Source organism: Pseudophryne corroboree, chromosome 4, assembly GCF_028390025.1.
Source record: "Pseudophryne corroboree isolate aPseCor3 chromosome 4, aPseCor3.hap2, whole genome shotgun sequence".
NCBI lineage: Eukaryota > Metazoa > Chordata > Amphibia > Anura > Myobatrachidae > Pseudophryne > Pseudophryne corroboree.
The window spans coordinates 488,602,087-488,623,143 of NC_086447.1; the positions used below are offsets into that span (position 1 = coordinate 488,602,087).

The following is a 21,057-nucleotide window of genomic DNA, read 5'->3' on the forward strand; positions in this document are numbered from 1 at the left end:
TTATATAAGTGTTTTCCCTTATAGCATCTTAATATATATATAAGCATATCGCCAAATTAGTGCCCCCCCTCTCTGTTTTAACCCTGTTTCTGTAGTGCAGTGCAGGGGAGAGCCTGGGAGCCTTCCCTCCAGCCTTTCTGTGAGGGAAAATGGCGCTGTGTGCTGAGGAGATAGGCCCCGCCCCTTTTTCGGCGGCCTCGTCTCCCGCTCTTAACGGATTCTGGCAGGGGTTAAATATCTCCATATAGCCTCCGGAGGCTATATGTGAGGTATTTTTAGCCAAAATAGGTATTCATTTGCCTCCCAGGGCGCCCCCCTCCCAGCGCCCTGCACCCTCAGTGACTGCCGTGTGAAGTGTGCTGAGAGGAAAATGGCGCACAGCTGCAGTGCTGTGCGCTACCTTTAGAAGACTGAGGAGTCTTCTGCCGCCGATTCTGGACCTCTTCTTACTTCAGCATCTGCAAGGGGGCCGGCGGCAAGGCTCCGGTGACCATCCAGGCTGTACCTGTGATCGTCCCTCTGGAGCTGATGTCCAGTAGCCAAGAAGCCAATCCATCCTGCACGCAGGTGAGTTCACTTCTTCTCCCCTAAGTCCCTCGTTGCAGTGATCCTGTTGCCAGCAGGACTCACTGTAAAATAAAAAACCTAAGCTAAACTTTCCTAAGCAGCTCTTTAGGAGAGCCACCTAGATTGCACCCTTCTCGGCCGGGCACAAAAATCTAACTGGCTTGGAGGAGGGTCATAGGGGGAGGAGCCAGTGCACACCACCTGATCCTAAAGCTTTACTTTTTGTGCCCTGTCTCCTGCGGAGCCGCTATTCCCCATGGTCCTTTCAGGAACCCCAGCATCCACTAGGACGATAGAGAATATATATATATATATATATATATATATATATATATATATATATATATATATATATAGAATCCAACGTGCGGCACTCAGCTATCAAAAGAAGAACACTGGAAACCAGTAGTGTATAACAACGTTTCAGTGCCCGAAAGCACTATCGTCAGGTTTATAAAGCTTAAACAAACAAGTTACATACCTTTATACATAACCACCCGTGAACACTGCCCCGCCGGGAGTCCCAACAACTCCTCCTCCTTTCCGGCTGCGGCTGATGACATCATCAACAAGTGCTCCCATCACCATAGAAACACATAAACAACATGCAGCGGTTCTGAGAAATGCAATAATACACATGATAAATACCTCCGATCTTATTTCAATCATTCCTTCTGTCACTTAACTATTGAGACTAGTTATACCTTCAAAAGCAACTGTAACTCAAATATTCGTTTAATCCCCGTGGAGATAATACATCTAACCGATGTATCCACTGGACCTCCCTCTGTATTAATAACCGATTGCGATCTCCCCCTCTCACAGGTTTTTTAACCCAATCGATCATGCGGTATCTAATACTGGACACACTGTGTTTAAATTCCGCAAAATGGCGAGCAACAGGTTGCTCAGATTTTTTATCACTATTTAATGCGGCTCGGATCGCCGACCGGTGCATCGACATGCGATCCTTAAATCTCCCCTGGGTCTTACCTATGTAGGACAGACCACAGGGGCAGATTATTTGGTAAATAACATAGCTGGAATTGCATGTTAGATGATGTCGGATAAAAAATTTTTTTCCGGTATGAGGATGATAAAAGGAATCACCTGCAATTAAAAAACTGCAGGTGGTGCACCCACATTTGAAACATCCAAGCTTTTTCTTAGAGAGAAAGTGTGAGGGTTCAACTGTTTCACATTTGCTGATATCAGCACGTACTAGGAGGTCCCTAAGATTTTTTCCACGTGTATAACACGGCATGGGATTTGTATTCTGAAATGGCAATTGTTGATCTGATTTTATTACATGCCAATGTTTTTTAATTACTGTACTTACTTCACTGGATTATGTATTAAACTGAGTTATAATGGTTATACGTTCATTCTGTGCCTTAACCATCACTTTTTTTAGCAGTGTCTTACGATCAATTTGTAACACTCGCTCCTTGGTATGAGCAAGTAAATTCATAGAATACCCCCTGGTGTATAATTTTTCCATTAGCAGATCAATCTGTTTAATAGCTGTCCCCCTGTCTGAATTAATTCTCCAAATTCTAAGAATCTGTGAATATGGGAGAGAATTTTTTAGTTTTACAGGATGACAACTATTATATTGTAATAATGTGTTCCTATCAGTCCCCTTCACATGTACCGAGGTTTCAAATTGGTTACCAATTAATTTGATGTCTACGTCCAAATAATCTCTAAATTCCTGGCTCATGCGAAAAGTGAATTTAATAGGATCTTCACCTCCATTATTACCTTCCATTAATTTACAAAAGGTGTCTTTGGATCCTGACCAAACAAAGAATAAATCGTCTATAAAACGAGTGTATAGGACAATTTTTGAAAACACCTCTTCATCATCAAAGAATAATTTTTGTTCGACACTGAACATAAAAATATTCGCTATTGCCGGGGCTACTGCAGAGCCCATAGAGCAACCGCTCAGTTGGATATAATACTTCTTGTCGAACAAAAAATAATTCTTTTTGAGAGTGAACTCTAAAAGAGTTAAACAAAATTCCACAAATGCCAAATCATAAATACCACTATCAATTAGAAAAGTTCTGACAGCCTGTAAACAGATGTTATGAGGTATAACTGTATACAAGCTGACCACATCTGCACAAATCATCCAAGAACCCTCCGGGATATCGTGCAGTGTGGCCAGCTTGTTCAAGAACATAGTTGTGTCTAGAAGAAAATTCTTATGCCGTTGCACCAACGGCTGAAGAATTGAGTCCAAGTATGTAGAAATCGGTTGTGACAAAGATCCTCTCGCCGAGACGATGGGGCGTCCCGGTGGGGGAGTTATCCCCTTGTGTATCTTAGGGAGTGTGTACAATATTGGGGCTATAGGGTATTTTGGTAATAGTGCATCAGCCAATTTCTGTTCTATGATGCCATCTTGTACCGCTCTCGTCAAGATTAGCCCCAGTTCTTCTTGAAACTTATCCACTGGATCTCCCGATAGTTCTTTATAGGTCGCCCCATCATTTAACTGACGCAAAATTTCTCTGCGGTAATCATGAAGATCTTGTAGGACAATCGCTCCGCCCTTGTCTGCCGGTCGTATAATTAAATTAGAATTCTTAGAGAGAGTTTGTATAGCCCTCCTTTCCTCCGGTGTTAAATTGGGATGTACTTCTTTGGACCGTACTGTGACACTTTTGACTTCTTTGTCGACTAGACGCATAAAAGTCTTCAGACTGGAATTATTTGTGTTTGGGTCGAATGTCGACTTTGGAATAATGGGGCAGATGTATTAACTTGGAGACGGCATAAGTAAGTGATAAACCAGTGATATGTGCAAGGTGATAAAGGCACCAGCCAATCAGCTCCAATATGTAAATTAACAGTTAGGATCTGATTGGCTGGTCCCTTTATCACCTTGCACATATCACTGGTTTATCACTTCCTTATGCCTTCTCCAGGTTAATACATCTGCCCCATTCTTCCTTAACTGTTCAGGGATAGGGTTTTCTGAAACACTTGCCTCTGACTTTGTCGATTTGTTAAAAAACTCTTTAATTTTTAATTTTCTGAATAATTGGTGCTTCTCTTGTTGCCACTTAAAGTCATCAAAGTAGGAGGTTGGAATATAAGAAAGGCCTTTACTTAATAAAGATCGTTCTTGTTGAGAAAGATCATAGGAAGATAAATTCAATATTATTTCTTCCTTGATACCGGCGGTTTCTTTGCTGGGTCGGATCCTTTTGCTTCGGCCCCCCCTCCTTGTTGTTTTCCGTTTTTTGCCAAGAACTTTGTCCGTGTTTGTGCTCCCGAAGGGGCTGTTCCAGAAGTTGTCAATTCTGAATCACTGTTGGTACTACTATTATCTTGTGAGGAAAAACCCCCGGGTCTTCCTGTTCTCTGAGGTCGACGGAAAAAACGGGCGTCTATTAATATTGCCCCTATCTCCTGATGTCCATTGATACACAGTGTGCAGTTCGTAGTCCTGTTGAACTTTAGAATATTTTTCTTTTTTGAACTTCAATAATTCTCTTCTATATGTAGCCACTTGAGTCTCTAATTTGGCCATCCAATCCCCGTTCGGATCCGTGCTCAATTTAGATGCATGTTGTTTTTCAAATGCTTGGATCTTTTCCTGTATTAAACCTTGTTCCTTTTTAGCAAATTCTATAATTAATAGCATTAGATCAAACGAACATCGATTCATTATCCCTATCCATTTCTTACAGAACTGTGGGTCCTGTCTGCCCACTGTGGGGCCATTCCTCATGCGTAGTCCTCTTGGTATGATTTTCGCTCTGTAGTGATCACTTAAGGAGATAGCGTGGAAATGGTAATCAATTTCTTTCCTTTTCATTTTCCACAATTCTTTATAAAGAATATCATCCATTGCAGATTCCGGCTGAGCATTCAGACCTTGTGTCTCCAAGATTATCTCTGCCTCTGAAAATCCAAAAGTATCACTTCCAGAAAAAAATGCTGGGTTAAAAGTGAAATTAGCTTCAATGTCTCCCCCCTCCGCCATGCTGAGTTAAATGGGGGCTGATGTATCAATTAATTGTAAACTTCTCCGGTATAAAGTTCTCAATAGTTATCAAACTCAATTGCAGTCCAGATAACGGTAGTCATATATCTGAACTACCTAATTCTCAAAGAACTCGCTGCCACCAATCATTCCATGATTAGTGAAACTTAAAAACAAACGGATAAATTAGTAACCAGATATTTCCATAAAAGGAACCAGGTGCCTTGCCAAATTAGGGATGTGAACACAATCCCAATAATATAGAAGCATAGGGCCGGCACTCCTCGGTTAAACAATTCCTGCGCTGGTGCCCTCACATGTACAGCTGTACAATCATATAGAATCCAACGTGCGGCACTCAGCTATCAAAAGAAGAACACTGGAAACCAGTAGCGTATAACCGAGGAGTACCGGCCCTATGCTTCTATATTATTGGGATTGTGTTCACATCCCTAATTTGGCAAGGCACCTGGTTCCTTTTATGGAAATATCTGGTTACTAATTTATCCGTTTGTTTTTAAGTTTCACTAATCATGGAATGATTGGTGGCAGCGAGTTCTTTGAGAATTAGGTAGTTCAGATATATGACTACCGTTATCTGGACTGCAATTGAGTTTGATAACTATTTAGAACTTTATACCGGAGAAGTTTACAATTAATTGATACATCAGCCCCCATTTAACTCAGCATGGCGGAGGGGGGAAACATTGAAGCTGATTTCCCTTTTAACCCAGCACTTTTTTCTGGAAGTGATACTTTTGGATTTTCAGATGCAGAGGCAGAGATAATCTTGGAGACACAAGGTCTGAATGCTCAGCCGGAATCTGCAATGGGTGATATTCTTTATAAAGAATTGTGGAAAATGAAAAGGAAAGAAATTGATTACCATTTCCACGCTATCTCCTTAAGTGATCACTACAGAGCGAAAATCATACCAAGAGGACTACGCATGAGGAATGGCCCCACAGTGGGCAGACAGGACCCACAGTTCTGTAAGAAATGGATAGGGATAATAAATCGATGTTCGTTTGATCTAATGCTATTAATTATAGAATTTGCTAAAAAGGAACAAGGTTTAATACAGGAAAAGATCCAAGCATTTGAAAAACAACATGCATCTAAATTGAGCACGGATCCGAGCGGGGATTGGATGGCCAAATTAGAGACTCAAGTAGCTACATATAGAAGAGAATTATTGACGTTCAAAAAAGAAAAATATTCTAAAGTTCAACAGGACTACGAACTACACACTGTGTATCAATGGACATCAGGAGATAGGGGCAATATTAATAGACGCCCGTTTTTCCGTCGACCTCAGAGAGCAGGAAGACCCAGGGGTTTTTCCTCACAAGATAATAGTAGTACCAACAGTGATTCAGAATTGACAACTTCTGGAACAGCCCCTTCGGGAGCACAAACACAGGCAAAGTTCTTGGCAAAAAACGGAAAACAACAAGGAGGGGGGGGCCAAAGCAAAAGGATCCGACCCAGCAAAGAAACCGCCGGTATCAAGGAAGAAATAATATTGAATTTATCTTCCTATGATCTTTCTCAACAAGAACGATCTTTATTAAGTAAAGGCCTTTCTTATATTCCAACCTCCTACTTTGACGACTTTAAGTGGCAACAAGAGAAGCACCAATTATTCAGAAAATTAAAAATTAAAGAGTTTTTTAACAAATCGACAAAGTCAGAGGCAAGTGTTTCAGAAAACCCTATCCCTGAACAGTTAAGGAAGATTATTCCAAAGTCGACATTCGACCCAAACACAAATAATTCCAGTCTGAAGACTTTTATGCGTCTAGTCGACAAAGAAGTCAAAAGTGTCACAGTACGGTCCAAAGAAGTACATCCCAATTTAACACCGGAGGAAAGGAGGGCTATACAAACTCTCTCTAAGAATTCTAATTTAATTATACGACCGGCAGACAAGGGCGGAGCGATTGTCCTACAAGATCTTCATGATTACCGCAGAGAAATTTTGCGTCAGTTAAATGATGGGGCGACCTATAAAGAACTATCGGGAGATCCAGTGGATAAGTTTCAAGAAGAACTGGGGCTAATCTTGACGAGAGCGGTACAAGATGGCATCATAGAACAGAAATTGGCTGATGCACTATTACCAAAATACCCTATAGCCCCAATATTGTACACACTCCCTAAGATACACAAGGGGATAACTCCCCCACCGGGACGTCCCATCGTCTCGGCGAGAGGATCTTTGTCACAACCGATTTCTACATACTTGGACTCAATTCTTCAGCCGTTGGTGCAACGGCATAAGAATTTTCTTCTAGACACAACTATGTTCTTGAACAAGCTGGCCACACTGCACGATATCCCGGAGGGTTCTTGGATGATTTGTGCAGATGTGGTCAGCTTGTATACAGTTATACCTCATAACATCTGTTTACAGGCTGTCAGAACTTTTCTAATTGATAGTGGTATTTATGATTTGGCATTTGTGGAATTTTGTTTAACTCTTTTAGAGTTCACTCTCAAAAAGAATTATTTTTTGTTCGACAAGAAGTATTATATCCAACTGAGCGGTTGCTCTATGGGCTCTGCAGTAGCCCCGGCAATAGCGAACATTTTTATGTTCAGTGTCGAACAAAAATTATTCTTTGATGATGAAGAGGTGTTTTCAAAAATTGTCCTATACACTCGTTTTATAGACGATTTATTCTTTGTTTGGTCAGGATCCAAAGACACCTTTTGTAAATTAATGGAAGGTAATAATGGAGGTGAAGATCCTATTAAATTCACTTTTCGCATGAGCCAGGAATTTATAGATTATTTGGACGTAGACATCAAATTAATTGGTAACCAATTTGAAACCTCGGTACATGTGAAGGGGACTGATAGGAACACATTATTACAATATAATAGTTGTCATCCTGTAAAACTAAAAAATTCTCTCCCATATTCACAGATTCTTAGAATTTGGAGAATTAATTCAGACAGGGGGACGGCTATTAAACAGATTGATCTGCTAATGGAAAAATTATACACCAGGGGGTATTCTATGAATTTACTTGCTCATACCAAGGAGCGAGTGTTACAAATTGATCGTAAGACACTGCTAAAAAAAGTGATGGTTAAGGCACAGAATGAACGTATACCCATTATAACTCAGTTTAATATACAATCCAGTGAAGTAAGTACAGTAATTAAAAAACATTGGCATGTAATAAAATCAGATCAACAATTGCCATTTCAGAATACAAATCCCATGCCGTGTTATACACGTGGAAAAAATCTTAGGGACCTCCTAGTACGTGCTGATATCAACAAATGTGAAACAGTTGAACCCTCACACTTTCTCTCTAAGAAAAAGCTTGGATGTTTCAAATGTGGGTGCACCACCTGCAGTTTTTTAATTGCAGGTGATTCCTTTTATCATCCTCATACCGGAAAAAAAAATTTTATCCGACATCATCTAACATGCAATTCCAGCTATGTTATTTACCAAATAATCTGCCCCTGTGGTCTGTCCTACATAGGTAAGACCCAGGGGAGATTTAAGGATCGCATGTCGATGCACCGGTCGGCGATCCGAGCCGCATTAAATAGTGATAAAAAATCTGAGCAACCTGTTGCTCGCCATTTTGCGGAATTTAAACACAGTGTGTCCAGTATTAGATACCGCATGATCGATTGGGTTAAAAAACCTGCGAGAGGGGGAGATCGCAATCGGTTATTAATACAGAGGGAGGTCCAGTGGATACATCGGTTAGATGTATTATCTCCACGGGGATTAAACGAATATTTGAGTTACAGTTGCTTTTGAAGGTATAACTAGTCTCAATAGTTAAGTGACAGAAGGAATGATTGAAATAAGATCGGAGGTATTTATCATGTGTATTATTGCATTTCTCAGAACCGCTGCATGTTGTTTATGTGTTTCTATGGTGATGGGAGCACTTGTTGATGATGTCATCAGCCGCAGCCGGAAAGGAGGAGGAGTTGTTGGGACTCCCGGCGGGGCAGTGTTCACGGGTGGTTATGTATAAAGGTATGTAACTTGTTTGTTTAAGCTTTATAAACCTGACGATAGTGCTTTCGGGCACTGAAACGTTGTTATACACTACTGGTTTCCAGTGTTCTTCTTTTGATAGCTGAGTGCCGCACGTTGGATGCTCTATGATTGTACAGCTGTACATGTGAGGGCACCAGCGCAGGAATTGTTTAACCGAGGAGTGCCGGCCCTATGCTTATATATATATATATATATATATATATATATATATATATACACACACACATACATACATACATACACGAACCCATACACACATATACATATATCCATATCCACATATACACACACATATATATATATATCTCACATATATACATAACTTTTTGTCAGGGACAGCAGGGTCCCTAGTGACGTTAATACGTTCTTAATGTGTATGAAACATGTACTGAATGCTGTATATTATTTTGTGGATCTAATCAGGAAACATTTCGGTCGACAGAAGAACAATATTCGTGTCGATATCCGGGAGTAGTAACTGGGCAAAATAACCATTTTTGCGACCCCAAGGGGTCTGAGGGAAATATATTCTATGAATATGACACCCTCCATAAATATTACTACGTCTGTGACTGGGTCACAGCTTTATGCAACCTTACTATACATATATACATATAGGTATCGCCCTTTCCTTTTTTTTTATTTTTTAGTCAGATATTGGTGGTGCCGACAGGGTCACCCACACACTTCTGTGTCCCCATATAGTTTTCTCTTGGGAAAAACATCTACCGACATGTTGACACTTTTGTTATGTACCATTAGGAGTCGGCGGCGCCGACAGGGTCACTCCCACAGCCGTTTGTGGCAGAGCACTCAGCCTCAGACATGCGGATACACGTGTAGAAAACACCCACCGACATTACACTGGCTATAAGGGAAGGACCCCAGTAAATTCTGTCAGGGAACACAGAAGGAGTTTACCAGCTCACCACCCAGCGCTCAATCTCTTATATATTGTGCTTTATTATTAACTTATCTTGCACCAATCAACTGTGCCCCCCCCCTTCGTTTTTCACCCTGTTATGCACAGTAGTGTTTTGGAAGGACCAGCGTCTCTGTGGAGAGAAAATGGCGCTGATATGAGCTGTGAGGGCTAAGCCCCACCCCCTTAATGGCACGCTTCAGCCCCGCTATTTCTTTACTATATTTACACTGGCAGGGGTTGGATATAGTGCCTAGGTACTCATATTAGTGTTTGCCAGTCTTTATTTGAGGATTTATATGCTGCCCACGGCGCCCCCCCCCCCCACTCCCTACACCCTACAGTGCCGTTGTGTGTGGGAGCATGGCGCGCAGCGCGGTACCTCAAAAGCCGTCACTGAAGTCTTCTGATCTTCTTCTACTCACCTGTCTTCTGACTTCGGGCTTTGCAAGGGGGGTGACGGCGGGCTCTGGGAGTGAACCCCTAGTGTTCCAAACCCTCAGGAGCTAATGGTGTCCTGTAGCCAAGAAGCAAAGCCTTTAAACTCATCAGAAGTAGGTCTGACTTCTCTCCCCTAAGTCCCACGATGCAGGGAGACTGTTGGCAGCAGTTATCCCTGAAAATAACAAACCTAACATAAGTCTTTTCCGAGAAACTCAGTAGAGCTCCTCAGTGTGCATCCAGTCTGCCTGGGCACAGATCTAAACTGGAGTCTGGAGGAGGGGCATAGAGGGAGGAGCCAGGTCACACCATTTGAAAGTCTTAAAGTGCCCATATCTCCTGCGGATCCCGTCTATACCCCATGGTTCTTGAAGTGTCCCCAGCATCCTCTAGGACGTATGAGAAATAATATTTATGATATTTTAATAGTTTACATTCATTTATATGGTATTGTTTCTCTTTCTAATCCATTCCATGTTACCAGTGGCAGAACTTGTAAATGGTGGACCCAGGTGCAAAACTATGCTTTGGGCCCCCAAATATGCCACATGGCAGTGGGTGTCAGGGAGAGGTAAAGAGTGAAAGGGATGAGGAAGAGGATGATGAGGATGACTGAGAGTTGGTGAAAGGGATAGGCAATGGGTGAAAGGAAAAGGGTGACGGGGAGAGGGTGTGAGGGAGAGAGAAACAGTGGGATGGAGAGGGTGACAGGAAGAGAGTGACTGGGAGAAGATGAAGAGGAGAGGCAAAAGGTATGAAAGGTCTCTGTAGGAGGATTTAAAGGGGAAAATTAGGTTGAAAGGGTTCACTGGGACATGAAGGGAAAGTATCAGTGGGGAAAACAAAAATACAAGCCGCTTTAATATGAGAGCTGAGACAATGCTACTGTAGTGAAAGAATTTACTAAAGGAATAGAAAAGGAATTATGTTAGGGAAGAGGAGAGAGTGAGTAAGGGAGAGACGGATGAAGAGGAAGGAAGAAAGATGCAGAGGAACAGCGAGAGAGAAAGATGGGATACGGAGAGAGAGAGAGAGAGAGAGAGAGAGAGAGAGAGAGAGAGGGGGGAGTGGAGACGGAGAGAGAGGGATTCAGAGAGCAGGAGACAGAGAGAAGGGCTGAGGAGAGAGAAGGGGGTCGGGGGGAGAGAGAGGGGGTAGACAGAGAGACAGAGGGGGGAGATGGGGGAGAGAGAGAGAGAGAGAGAGAGAGAGAGAGAGAGAGAGAGAGAGAGAGAGAGAGAGAGAGGGATAGAAGAGAAAATTATGTTGGGGAAGAGGAGAGAAAATGATTGAGAAGGAGGGAGAGAGAGGGGCAGAGATGGAGACAGGGAGGGGGAGACAGAGAGAGAAGGGAGACGGAGAGAGGGGGGGTGGAGAAAGAGTAAGAGGGAGGGACGGAGAGATGGAGGGGGAGAGAGAGGGAAGAAGAGGAAGGAAGAGAGGTGCAGAGGAACAGAGAGAACGAGAGAGAGGGGTGGAGATGGACAGGGAGGGGAGTAGACGGACAGAGAGGAGGAAACAGAGAGGGGCAGAGAAGGAGAGGCAGAGAGAGAGAGAGAGAGAGAGAGAGAGAGAGAGCGCGAGAGGGAGGGGGAGGAGTTCATAGGCGTTTCTACCGCACACCTTGCACCCATATATTATACATACCTCTCTGGAGGTCCTGCAGCCATTTCCGAGTGATTTGTACATGCGCACTAGAGATATCCCAGGAAACAATGCGCGTGCGCTATGTTCCCGGAGACCTGCGCATACTTATAAGTATGAAAGGGGAGAAGCTGAGAGAGCGGCCCCTCCTCCCCCCACCCACCAGGCAGGACAACACAGGCAGCAGAGAGAGCGGCCCCACACAGGCATCACTATTAAGTCTGGGGGGAGGAGCTGAAAGAGCTGCTCCTCTTCCCTCTCTGGCCAGGCAGTCCAAAACATGCAGCATTACGGAGTCTGGGAGGAGGAGCTGAGAGGAGTGGAAAGCTCCCTCCGGCTGGCACCCGAACACTGACAGTGCACAGCGTGTACTGCAGCAGCTGCATTACCACAGGCTCTGAGGCACTGGTGGCTGGTCACGCAGCTCTAGTAGAGAATGAGTCAATGTGTCTCACTGTAATACCGGCAGCTGTGGGCCCCTTCACTGCAATGAACCCCGTTGCAATGCACCGACTGCATCGCCGCTAGTTCCGCCGCTGCATGTGACCTATGATTTCATATTAATAATTCTCTATGGACACTGTTATTTTTCTTCAATTGCTATTATTTCTCAGGGCATTAATTGGGAACATTCAGTCCCACAATCCTTTCCATGCCGATGGATAATTGGACCACAGTTCTGCATCCAGTTAAGGTACTACAGATGGGTCCACGTTTATCTTGACCTTTAATAGGATTAACTGAGACTGGCCAATCGGACTTAGGCCCTCATTCCGAGTTGTTCGCTCGCAAGCTGCTTTTATCAGCATTGCACACGCTAAGCCACCGCCTACTGGGAGTGAATCTTAGCTTAGCAAAATTGCGAACGAAAGATTCTCAAAATTGCGAATAGAAATTTCTTTGCAGTTTCTGAGTAGCTCTAGACTTACTCTGCCACTGCGATCAGTTGTCAGTTTCGTTCCTGGTTTGACGTCACAAACACACCCAGCGTTCACCCAGACACTCCCCCGTTTCTCCAGCCACTCCCGCGTTTTTCCCTAAAACGGCAGCGTTTTTTCACACACTCCCATAAAACGGCCAGTTTCCGCCCAGAAACACCCACTTCCTGTCAATCACACAACGATCACCAGAACGAAGAAAAAACCTTGTAATGCCGTGAGTAAAATACCAAACTTCTTAGCAAATTTACTTGGCGCAGTCGCAGTGCGAACATTGCGCATGCGCAGTTTGCGGAAAATCGCTGCGATGCGATGAAAAAGAACGAGCGAACAACTCGGAATGAGGGCCTTAATCCCGTGCTGTAATGACTTAATCCTCTGCTGTATTGTTCTCTGTATTGTATTGCATCTGAGAACAATAGATGAATGGTTTATGCTAATAAGTCATGTTGTGCCTAGGCGCAGAAAACTAGGCAAGATAACCGTGAACCCATCTGTATATACAGCAGCAGCCTTTTAATAGTTAATACAAAAACTGACTGTAGGAAAAACAAACACCAATATAAATTACCATAGGTTTTTTTAACCTTAGGTGGCCACTGTTCACAGGGTTCACATCCTTATCAGATACTCATATACTGGTTTAAAACTTTAAATCCACTCTGTAGTGTTTGTATGGAACAAATCAGCAGTCTCGCTGGGGATTGTAGTTTCACCAACACTGACACGTATCGTCTGGTATTACCAAATTTTATCAAAGCTGAATCATTACTGTCTTTCTCGTAAAATATATCTTCTCTTGAAGGTGAGCACTGTTCCTCCTTAGTATTCATTCTATTATCCTGCACCTTTCAAAATCCGTGCAGTTCCTCTGTCCTGCCTGGGGTGTCACTCTCTGCTGTGCTGCTTCTCAGCACACTCTGATCTGTTGCTCAGTACTGTGATACAGACCTGTGTGTGCGGAGAAGCACCAGAGCAGAGAGTGACACCCCAGGCAGGATAGAGGAACTGCACAGGATTTGAAAGGTGCAGGGTGCTAGAATGAACACTACCTCCTTAATTGATCAGTTAATTAGCAAACCGCTGTGTTTAGGGTTAACTGTTTCCACCAACAAAAAAGTGTCAAGGGAGACTCCCTATAAGGCATAGGTCTGCAAACTCGGTCCTCATTACCCCACACAGTGCATGTTTTGCAGGTAACCCAGCAGGTGCACAGGTGTATTAATTACTGACACATTTTAAAAGGTCCGCAGGTGAAGTTAATTATTTCACTTGCGATTCTGTGAGGAGACCTGCAAAACATGCACTGTGTGGGGTCCTGAGGACCGAGTTTGCAGACCTATGCTGTAAGGGCTGAAAAATCCAGTCAGCACCAGTCAAAAACCAAGATTCTAACTCCAGCTGCAGCAATTAGGATCAGAACAAAGCACAGCATCTAGCATCACAGCTGACTGGTTACCAGGAGAGTAATTGGTGCTCACAGAAATAACCCGACCATGATCTACTGATAGGTCCTACACACTGGGCGACATGAGTGAAAGATATGAACAATCTCGTTCATTAATGAACAAGATACCATTCATATCTTTCAGTGTGGAGGCACCAGCGATGAACGATGCGCGGCCCCGCGCTCGTTCATCGCTGGTGCCCCGTCGCTTGTGCATGCAGGCCAATATGGACGATCTCGTCCGTATTTGCCTGCACTGCTATGGAGCCGGGTGACGGGGGGAGTGAAGAAACTTCACTCCCTCCATCACTGTCCCCCTGCCGTCGGGTCACCCGTCAGGAGTATCCGCCATCGGGCAGCTCGGCGGCGCATCGCGCAGTGTGTAGGGCCCTTAAGTTGTGCTTATTATAGATTTTGACAATATATGGCCCAGTGAGGAGCACTCCAGTAGCTGAGTTGTTAGTGTAGATTATTTAAGCTATAGATACTGTATATTTATAAAAAGGTATGTTAAATTGACAGAAGTCCCACTATCTAAATCACGTGACCATGCATTTATTTCCCAATAACTGCACACCTACCATTATTTAAGATAGACATAATGCGCTTGGGTGTGTAGTCTTGCTCGGATATATGCACACCTTGAATGCACTGGCGTGAGCAGCACATTTTATTAGGGGGTGCACCGTCGGAGGGGTGTGTCTAGCACCGCCTTTTGGGCGTGTCTAGCACCATCTATTGATGGTCAACGCATATAAAATATCCACCTTTGTACCAATCCTAATACAGCAGATACATTGTCAGATGTTGTGGTGTGCACCAAACACCCCTGATGGCACTCATGCAATTACAGTGCTCCTCCTCAGCCTGGTCTGGCTCCCCCTCTCTTTCCCCTGCAAGCTGCAGCAGCTTACTTACAAGTCAGTCACTCACTGACACTGACAGTCGCAGACTAGTTACTGCTGCTGCTGGAAAAACGAGTGACGTGTCAAAGCTGCTGACGGCCGTCTGCCAGCATAGAATTTGTCTTCCTAAGAGGAATGCTGGCTGCATGCTGCTCCGCATCAGTGGCTGGCGTTGGCATAGCATAGAAGGAGAGAGGTGGGCGTGTGACGGATGGACGTGCGAGCAGCATGACGTAATCACATCACATCACACTGTTTTGTACATGGAGGTGAAGCTGGGAATTTGAAAGCCGGTGGCAGTGGCACCCTTGATTAACCCAGGCGTCCGGTCAGTAATGCAGTCCTGCAGGGTGCAGCGCAGAGGGGACAGTAATCAGCCTGCTCGGCAATCGCTGCATCAGGCATGTGATATCGGGGTGCCAGACATTAGGGGGTGCCTGTGCGCACCAGGCACCCCCCCTGCGCACACCTATGCTTGAATGGTACAACGCACTCCTTTGCAGGTCACTGACAAAGTCTTTAAGGACGTGATCGATTGCTATTTAAATATTTTATTGTACTACACTATCATGCACACCCTTCCCTCTTTCTGAATAGAAATACAGAGTGTCTCCTGAGAAGGAGGCGCAAACAAAGGGAAGCTGCAAATAGTAAAGGAGACATGGATAAAGACCTGCTTCTATTAACAATATTTCAGACTAACATTTGTACATGGTGATACACATTCTTTGCTGTTATATACATTTGCGTCCATGATTGCAAAAGGTTAGCACCCAATTTACAAAGCAGTTTATTAGAGAGAGCTGAAAGAAAGAAGTGTACCTTTTTCTTCTCATATATATACTCACTCCAAGAAAATTCAAGAAGTGGCTTTAGGGCTGGGTCTTCAAACTCTGCACCAAACGTATGTTTCAGCACCTAGTAATAAAGTTTAGGACAACATTTTTTTTTGTAGAAAAGTAATTTCTCATCGGATTATATTTACTTTATTACATAACACTTGTTCAGGTAAGAAAAATATCTTATCGGCGTAAATGTGCCCAGTGACTGGATTGATATAAAGCAGAGTAATAATGATTATATAGCTGCCATAGAAATTAAAGGGTTATCCAACATGAAATGATAACTTTACAATCTCAGTTGTATATTCTGTAGTACTAAACTGAAATGGCCATACTGCAAGAGATCTCCGGCCTAATTCAGACCTGATCGCTGTGCTGCAAATTACACTGTCCTGCAAATTACACAGTCGCCGCCCAGGGGGAGTGAAAATTCTCCCCGTGTAAGTGTGCGACTGCATGTGTACGCTGCGCAAAAATTCCTCTCAGTCAGCGGACAGCTGCAAAACCGTTCTCATCACACTCACCATTGAATGTTTTTCCCATTCTGTGCAGTGTGTGCATAGCTCAATACTTAGGGCAGTGGTTCCCAAACTGTGTGCCGTGGCTCCCTGGGGTGCCTCGGGACACTTGCAGGGGTGCCTTGAATTGGTGGTCCAGGACCAATTCAAATTATTTATGGTCAATATAATAGGCAAAACCAGTGCTGGTGGCTGCCAGTCATAAAATATGTGGACAAACAGAAGCAAATCTTGTCCCTCACCACACAACTGAGCCTAAGGATGACATATAAACACAATCTACTTAATTTAATATTTCTTTCTTAATTTCTCAATAAGAAATTTCTGGCCTAGGGGTGCCGTGAAAAAAATTCTGATACTCTAGGGTGCCGTGATTCAAAAAAGTTTGGAAACCACTGACTTAGGGGGTATTCAATTGTATGAAAAGTCAGTTGGGAGTCTGTTTTTTCCTATCTAATAAACTGGAAAAAACGGACACCCAACCGACTTTTCAAACATTTGAATTCCCCCCTTACTCCTTCAGCGCGAAGGAATCAGGCTAATCGGGTCTGGAGCTGACATCACACACCCACCCTGAAAACGCTTGGGAACACCCGCACTTCCTGAAAACGGCCAGTTACCATCCATAAACGTCCTCTTCCTGTCAATCACCTTGTGAACAGCCATGCAATCTAAATTTTCGCACCATCCTGTTGCTGTTTAAACAACACATGTGGGCATTGCGGTGCATATGTATGGGCAGAAGTTCAATAATCGCCCACTGTGCGAAAACGCACAGCAGCGATCAGGTCTGAATCGGACTCCTCATTAGGCTCACTGTCATGAAGATGAATAGTGGGCACAGAGACGCTAAACCTTGCAAACAAAAACCACATTGTGATTATCACAACTACTGTGATTGTTTTTTCTTTACATACATTTCATGTTCATCGGCCGCGTAAATACAGCAGCTGAGTGTCATAACTACAGTTTCTATAACAGTCATGTGTGGGATTACAGTGATGTGAGATAACAGGAATATATTGCACAAGTCTGTCTCTGCTGCTGCCAGGCTAATACAGCGACAACATGATCTCCCCGACCAGAATCCCGCACGTTTACCTCCGCCGTGCATTTGGCTATGTGGAAAGGTGGTTCGCTGAGGAGCCCAACAACCTCCAACTGCAGACGGTCCGAAGCCATCACCGCTCTCTCTGGCGTCCCCCCGTCACCATGACAACGGAGCGCGGTCACAGCAGCATTTTGCGCGCACATTGGTTGCCAGGAAGACGTAACGTTATCAATAGTAACACGTGCCGTCCCTAGCCGGTTGGTTCTATATCGGAGTGGGAGAAGGGACCTTGTGACGTACCTAGGGGAGGAGACACGTCACCAGGGGGAGGAGCTACGGCCGAACAGGGTACCCAAAAAGTACGCTCGCCACGCTTCGGGCTCGGTGGCTCGCTCCGCTCCGCTTCGCTCGCCACCTAATTACTAAAGGTAATAGTTGGTGGCGGGGATAGTAGAGCAACTGTCCCGCTGGCCTAGCTCCTCCCCCTTGTGTCGTGGCTCCTCCCCCTGACGGAAAAGGTCCATTAGGCCACTTGGATCTAGCCTCAACCGTCCCTAGCAAGCCGCGTTTCTCTTATGTCCGTTTTCTGATCACCACGTCTGACGTTCCTCAGACTGCCGCTGTTACTTGCTGCCATTAGGGATCAATACAGTAAATATAAATATAACTATACTAGTGATCAAATAATTGTGCAAAACGTGCTCCGTAATAATAGCAAAAAGCATAAGCATGTGTTGTTTTCGGATTGCAACTACAGGGGTAGCGTAAACGCAATTTTGTTTTTTGTATCTCTTTAGTACCCAGACATACTCAATTGTTTTACCTAATGGCCCTCATTCCGAGTTGATCGGTCGCAAGGCGAATTTAGCAGAGTTACACACGCTAAGCCGCCGCCTACTGGGAGTGAATCTTAGCTTCTTAAAATTGCGACCGATGTATTCGCAATTTTGCGATTACTAACTACTTAGCAGTTTCAGAGTAGCTCCAGACTTACTCTGCCTGTGCGATCAGTTCAGTGCTTGTCGTTCCTGGTTGACGTCACAAACACACCCAGCGTTCGCCCAGGCACTCCCACCGTTTCCCCGGCCACTCCTGCGTTTTTTCCGGAAACGGTAGCGTTTTCAGCCACACGCCCCTGAAACGCAGTGTTTCCGCCCAGTAACACCCATTTCCTGTCAATCACATTACGATCGCCGGAGCGAAGAAAAAGCCGTGAGTAAAAATACTTTCTTCATAGTAAAGTTACTTGGCGCAGTCGCAGTGCGAACATTGCGCATGCGTACTAAGCGGATTTTCACTGCGATGCGATGAAAAAGAACGAGCGAACAACTCGGAATGAGGGCCAATATATCTGTCTGGAAAACCGTACAATGGCTTCATTGTCATTGGTTGGGCAGCAAAACACATCTAAAGCAAGACTAGAACACATTAACAAGTTTATGTGATTTTTTTCCACATACGGTACTTCCTTTTACACAATTAGTTCCTAGTTGGGTACTTTAAAGTACGACAATTACTCAAACGTTAAGAACAATGGGGGGTCATTCCGAGTTGTTCGCTCGCAAGCTGCTTTTAGCAGCTTTGCACACACTAAGCCGCCGCCTACTGGGAGTGAATCTTAGCTTATCAAAATTGCGAACGAAAGATTCGCAATATTGCGATAAGACATCTCTGTGCAGTTTCTGAATAACTCGAGACTTACTCGGCATCTGCGATCAGTTCAGTGCTTGTCGTTCCTGGTTTGACGTCACAAACACACCCAGCGTTCGCCCAGACACTCCTCCGTTTCTCCAGCCACTCCCGCGTTTTTCCCAGAAACGGTAGCGTTTTTTCACACACACCCATAAAACGGCCAGTTTCCGCCCAGAAACACCCACTTCCTGTCAATCACATTACGATCACCAGAACGAAGAAAAAACCGTGAGTAAAATTCCTAACTGCATAGCAAATTTACTTGGCGCAGTCGCAGTGCGGACATTGCGCATGCGCACTAAGTGGAAAATCGCAGCGATGCGAAGAAATTTACAGAGCGAACAACTCGGAATGACCCCCAATGTACAGATTTTATTTTACACTTTCCATTTCCTCTGTAACAAGGGAGACTGACCCACATATACCCAGAGCCAGATTATCAACAGTCATGTTGCGCAGGCCCCCCCCCCCCTGGAGGCACTGTGACATTATCATATGAGAACTGCGGTTTGTGTGTGGTATAATGTGAATTGGGGGCACTGCAGTGTGTTTAACACATTTGTTGTGCTGGGAGTATTTAGCAGCATTTCAATAAAACAATATTCATAGGTGATAAATGACTTAAAACTGCACCATCACTTGACAGACTCGTTATAACACGTCAAGATTATCTATATAAATTTCATAAATAAAAAGTAAAAATTTCAGTCACATGCTGTAGTTCACATTATTCTGTTGACAACTGAATGATCCTCGTAAATTAAGAACAGTTGATTAATACAATTAACAAACATAATAAATGTAGCAAAACTAAGTTATTTCCAATTTTTACTCCATGATGGGGTGGAACAGGGCCATGTGCTTGTCATCATTAGGCCCCACTGCTCACAACATAATGCAGTAAACTGCGTGGCTATGAAAATAGAGTGGGGACAAAATTATGCAATTCTGCCCCGTCCTCAGGGACCCGCGTTCTGTGGCATTATGCTCCCCAATCTGCCCATTTCAACGGAGTGGGCAGATTGTGGGAGTGTTACTTATTCCTACGGGAGTCTGGAAGTCCTCCAGGACATTCTGGGAGAGCACTTTTTGACCTTCCTGCATTCTTCAGGGCAGGTCACATCATACTACAATTATATGATCTAGGCAAAAGAATGAAATCAAGTTGGTGTGTTCTTTATACTTAGCTTCATCTGCAGCTGTAGCTCGTTTAAGAAACAATTGGTATCCAGATTGGGGGTGCATTTGTAGGGCCTGTGTTTATGCTTAGTTGGGTTCCAGGCAGGTATCTCCATTGTTCACCATTGCCATAGAGCTTTTGGCTTGTGCAATCAAGACTTGCTTGATTTGGGGGTATAAAACAAAATGTAGGTCCTGGGATTTGGAGGTCTGGCGCTACCCGATATAAGATTATTTGGCTGCCCAGCTTTTACACCGTAGAGACTGGGTTTCTGCACAGAACCATAGGAACGCTGCAGTTTTTGCTTACAAAATCCCTACTATCGTATTGCTTTCCCATTTTGATACAGGCTCGTAGGGTTTGATAATCAACAGTGATACTTTTGTGGTGTCCTCCACTGTGGGATAAATCTGCCTTTCCTGAATTACTCTTGAGGGGGACAACATGGTGGTTGTCCCATGGTGTGAATACTGTGTTTATTATATCAGAATGAGGTTCTGTGTTTTTTTACAGTTTAACCTGGATTTTGGCCTTCCCAGACGTTTTAATAAGAATTTACTCACCGGTAATTCTATTTCTCGTAGTCCGTAGTGGATGCTGGGTACTCCGTAAGGACCATGGGGAATAGACGGGCTCCGCAGGAGACTGGGCACTCTTAAAAGAAAGATTAGGTACTACATCTGGTGTGCACTGGCTCCTCCCTCTATGCCCCTCCTCCAGACCTCAGTTAGGGAAACTGTGCCCGGAAGAGCTCACATTACTAGGAAAGGATTTGGAATCCAGGGTAAGACTCATACCAGCCACACCAATCACACTGTACAACTTGTGATAACTATACCCAGTTAACAGTATGAACAACAACTGAGCC

General features: G+C 44.1%; 1 protein-coding gene across 3 annotated transcripts in view; it reads right to left on the reverse strand.

The window, feature by feature from the left end:
* PPIL6 (peptidylprolyl isomerase like 6) overlaps positions 1-17,715 on the reverse strand; it is an 89,351-nt gene extending 71,636 nt beyond the window's left edge. The window contains exons 1-2 of one of the 3 annotated variants that reach the window (XR_010176038.1): positions 17,368-17,715; positions 15,729-15,824 (exon numbers count right to left, since the gene is read on the reverse strand). Coding sequence is in view for 2 of the 3 variants with exons in the window: in XM_063917105.1 (XP_063773175.1) it covers positions 15,729-15,824; positions 17,368-17,520 (249 nt within the window). In the remaining variant the exon portion in view is untranslated. The remainder of the gene's footprint in view (positions 1-15,728; positions 15,825-17,367) is intronic. The other 2 variants (XM_063917105.1, XM_063917104.1) reach the window with 2 other exon arrangements.
* Positions 17,716-21,057: the final 3,342 nt, after the last annotated feature.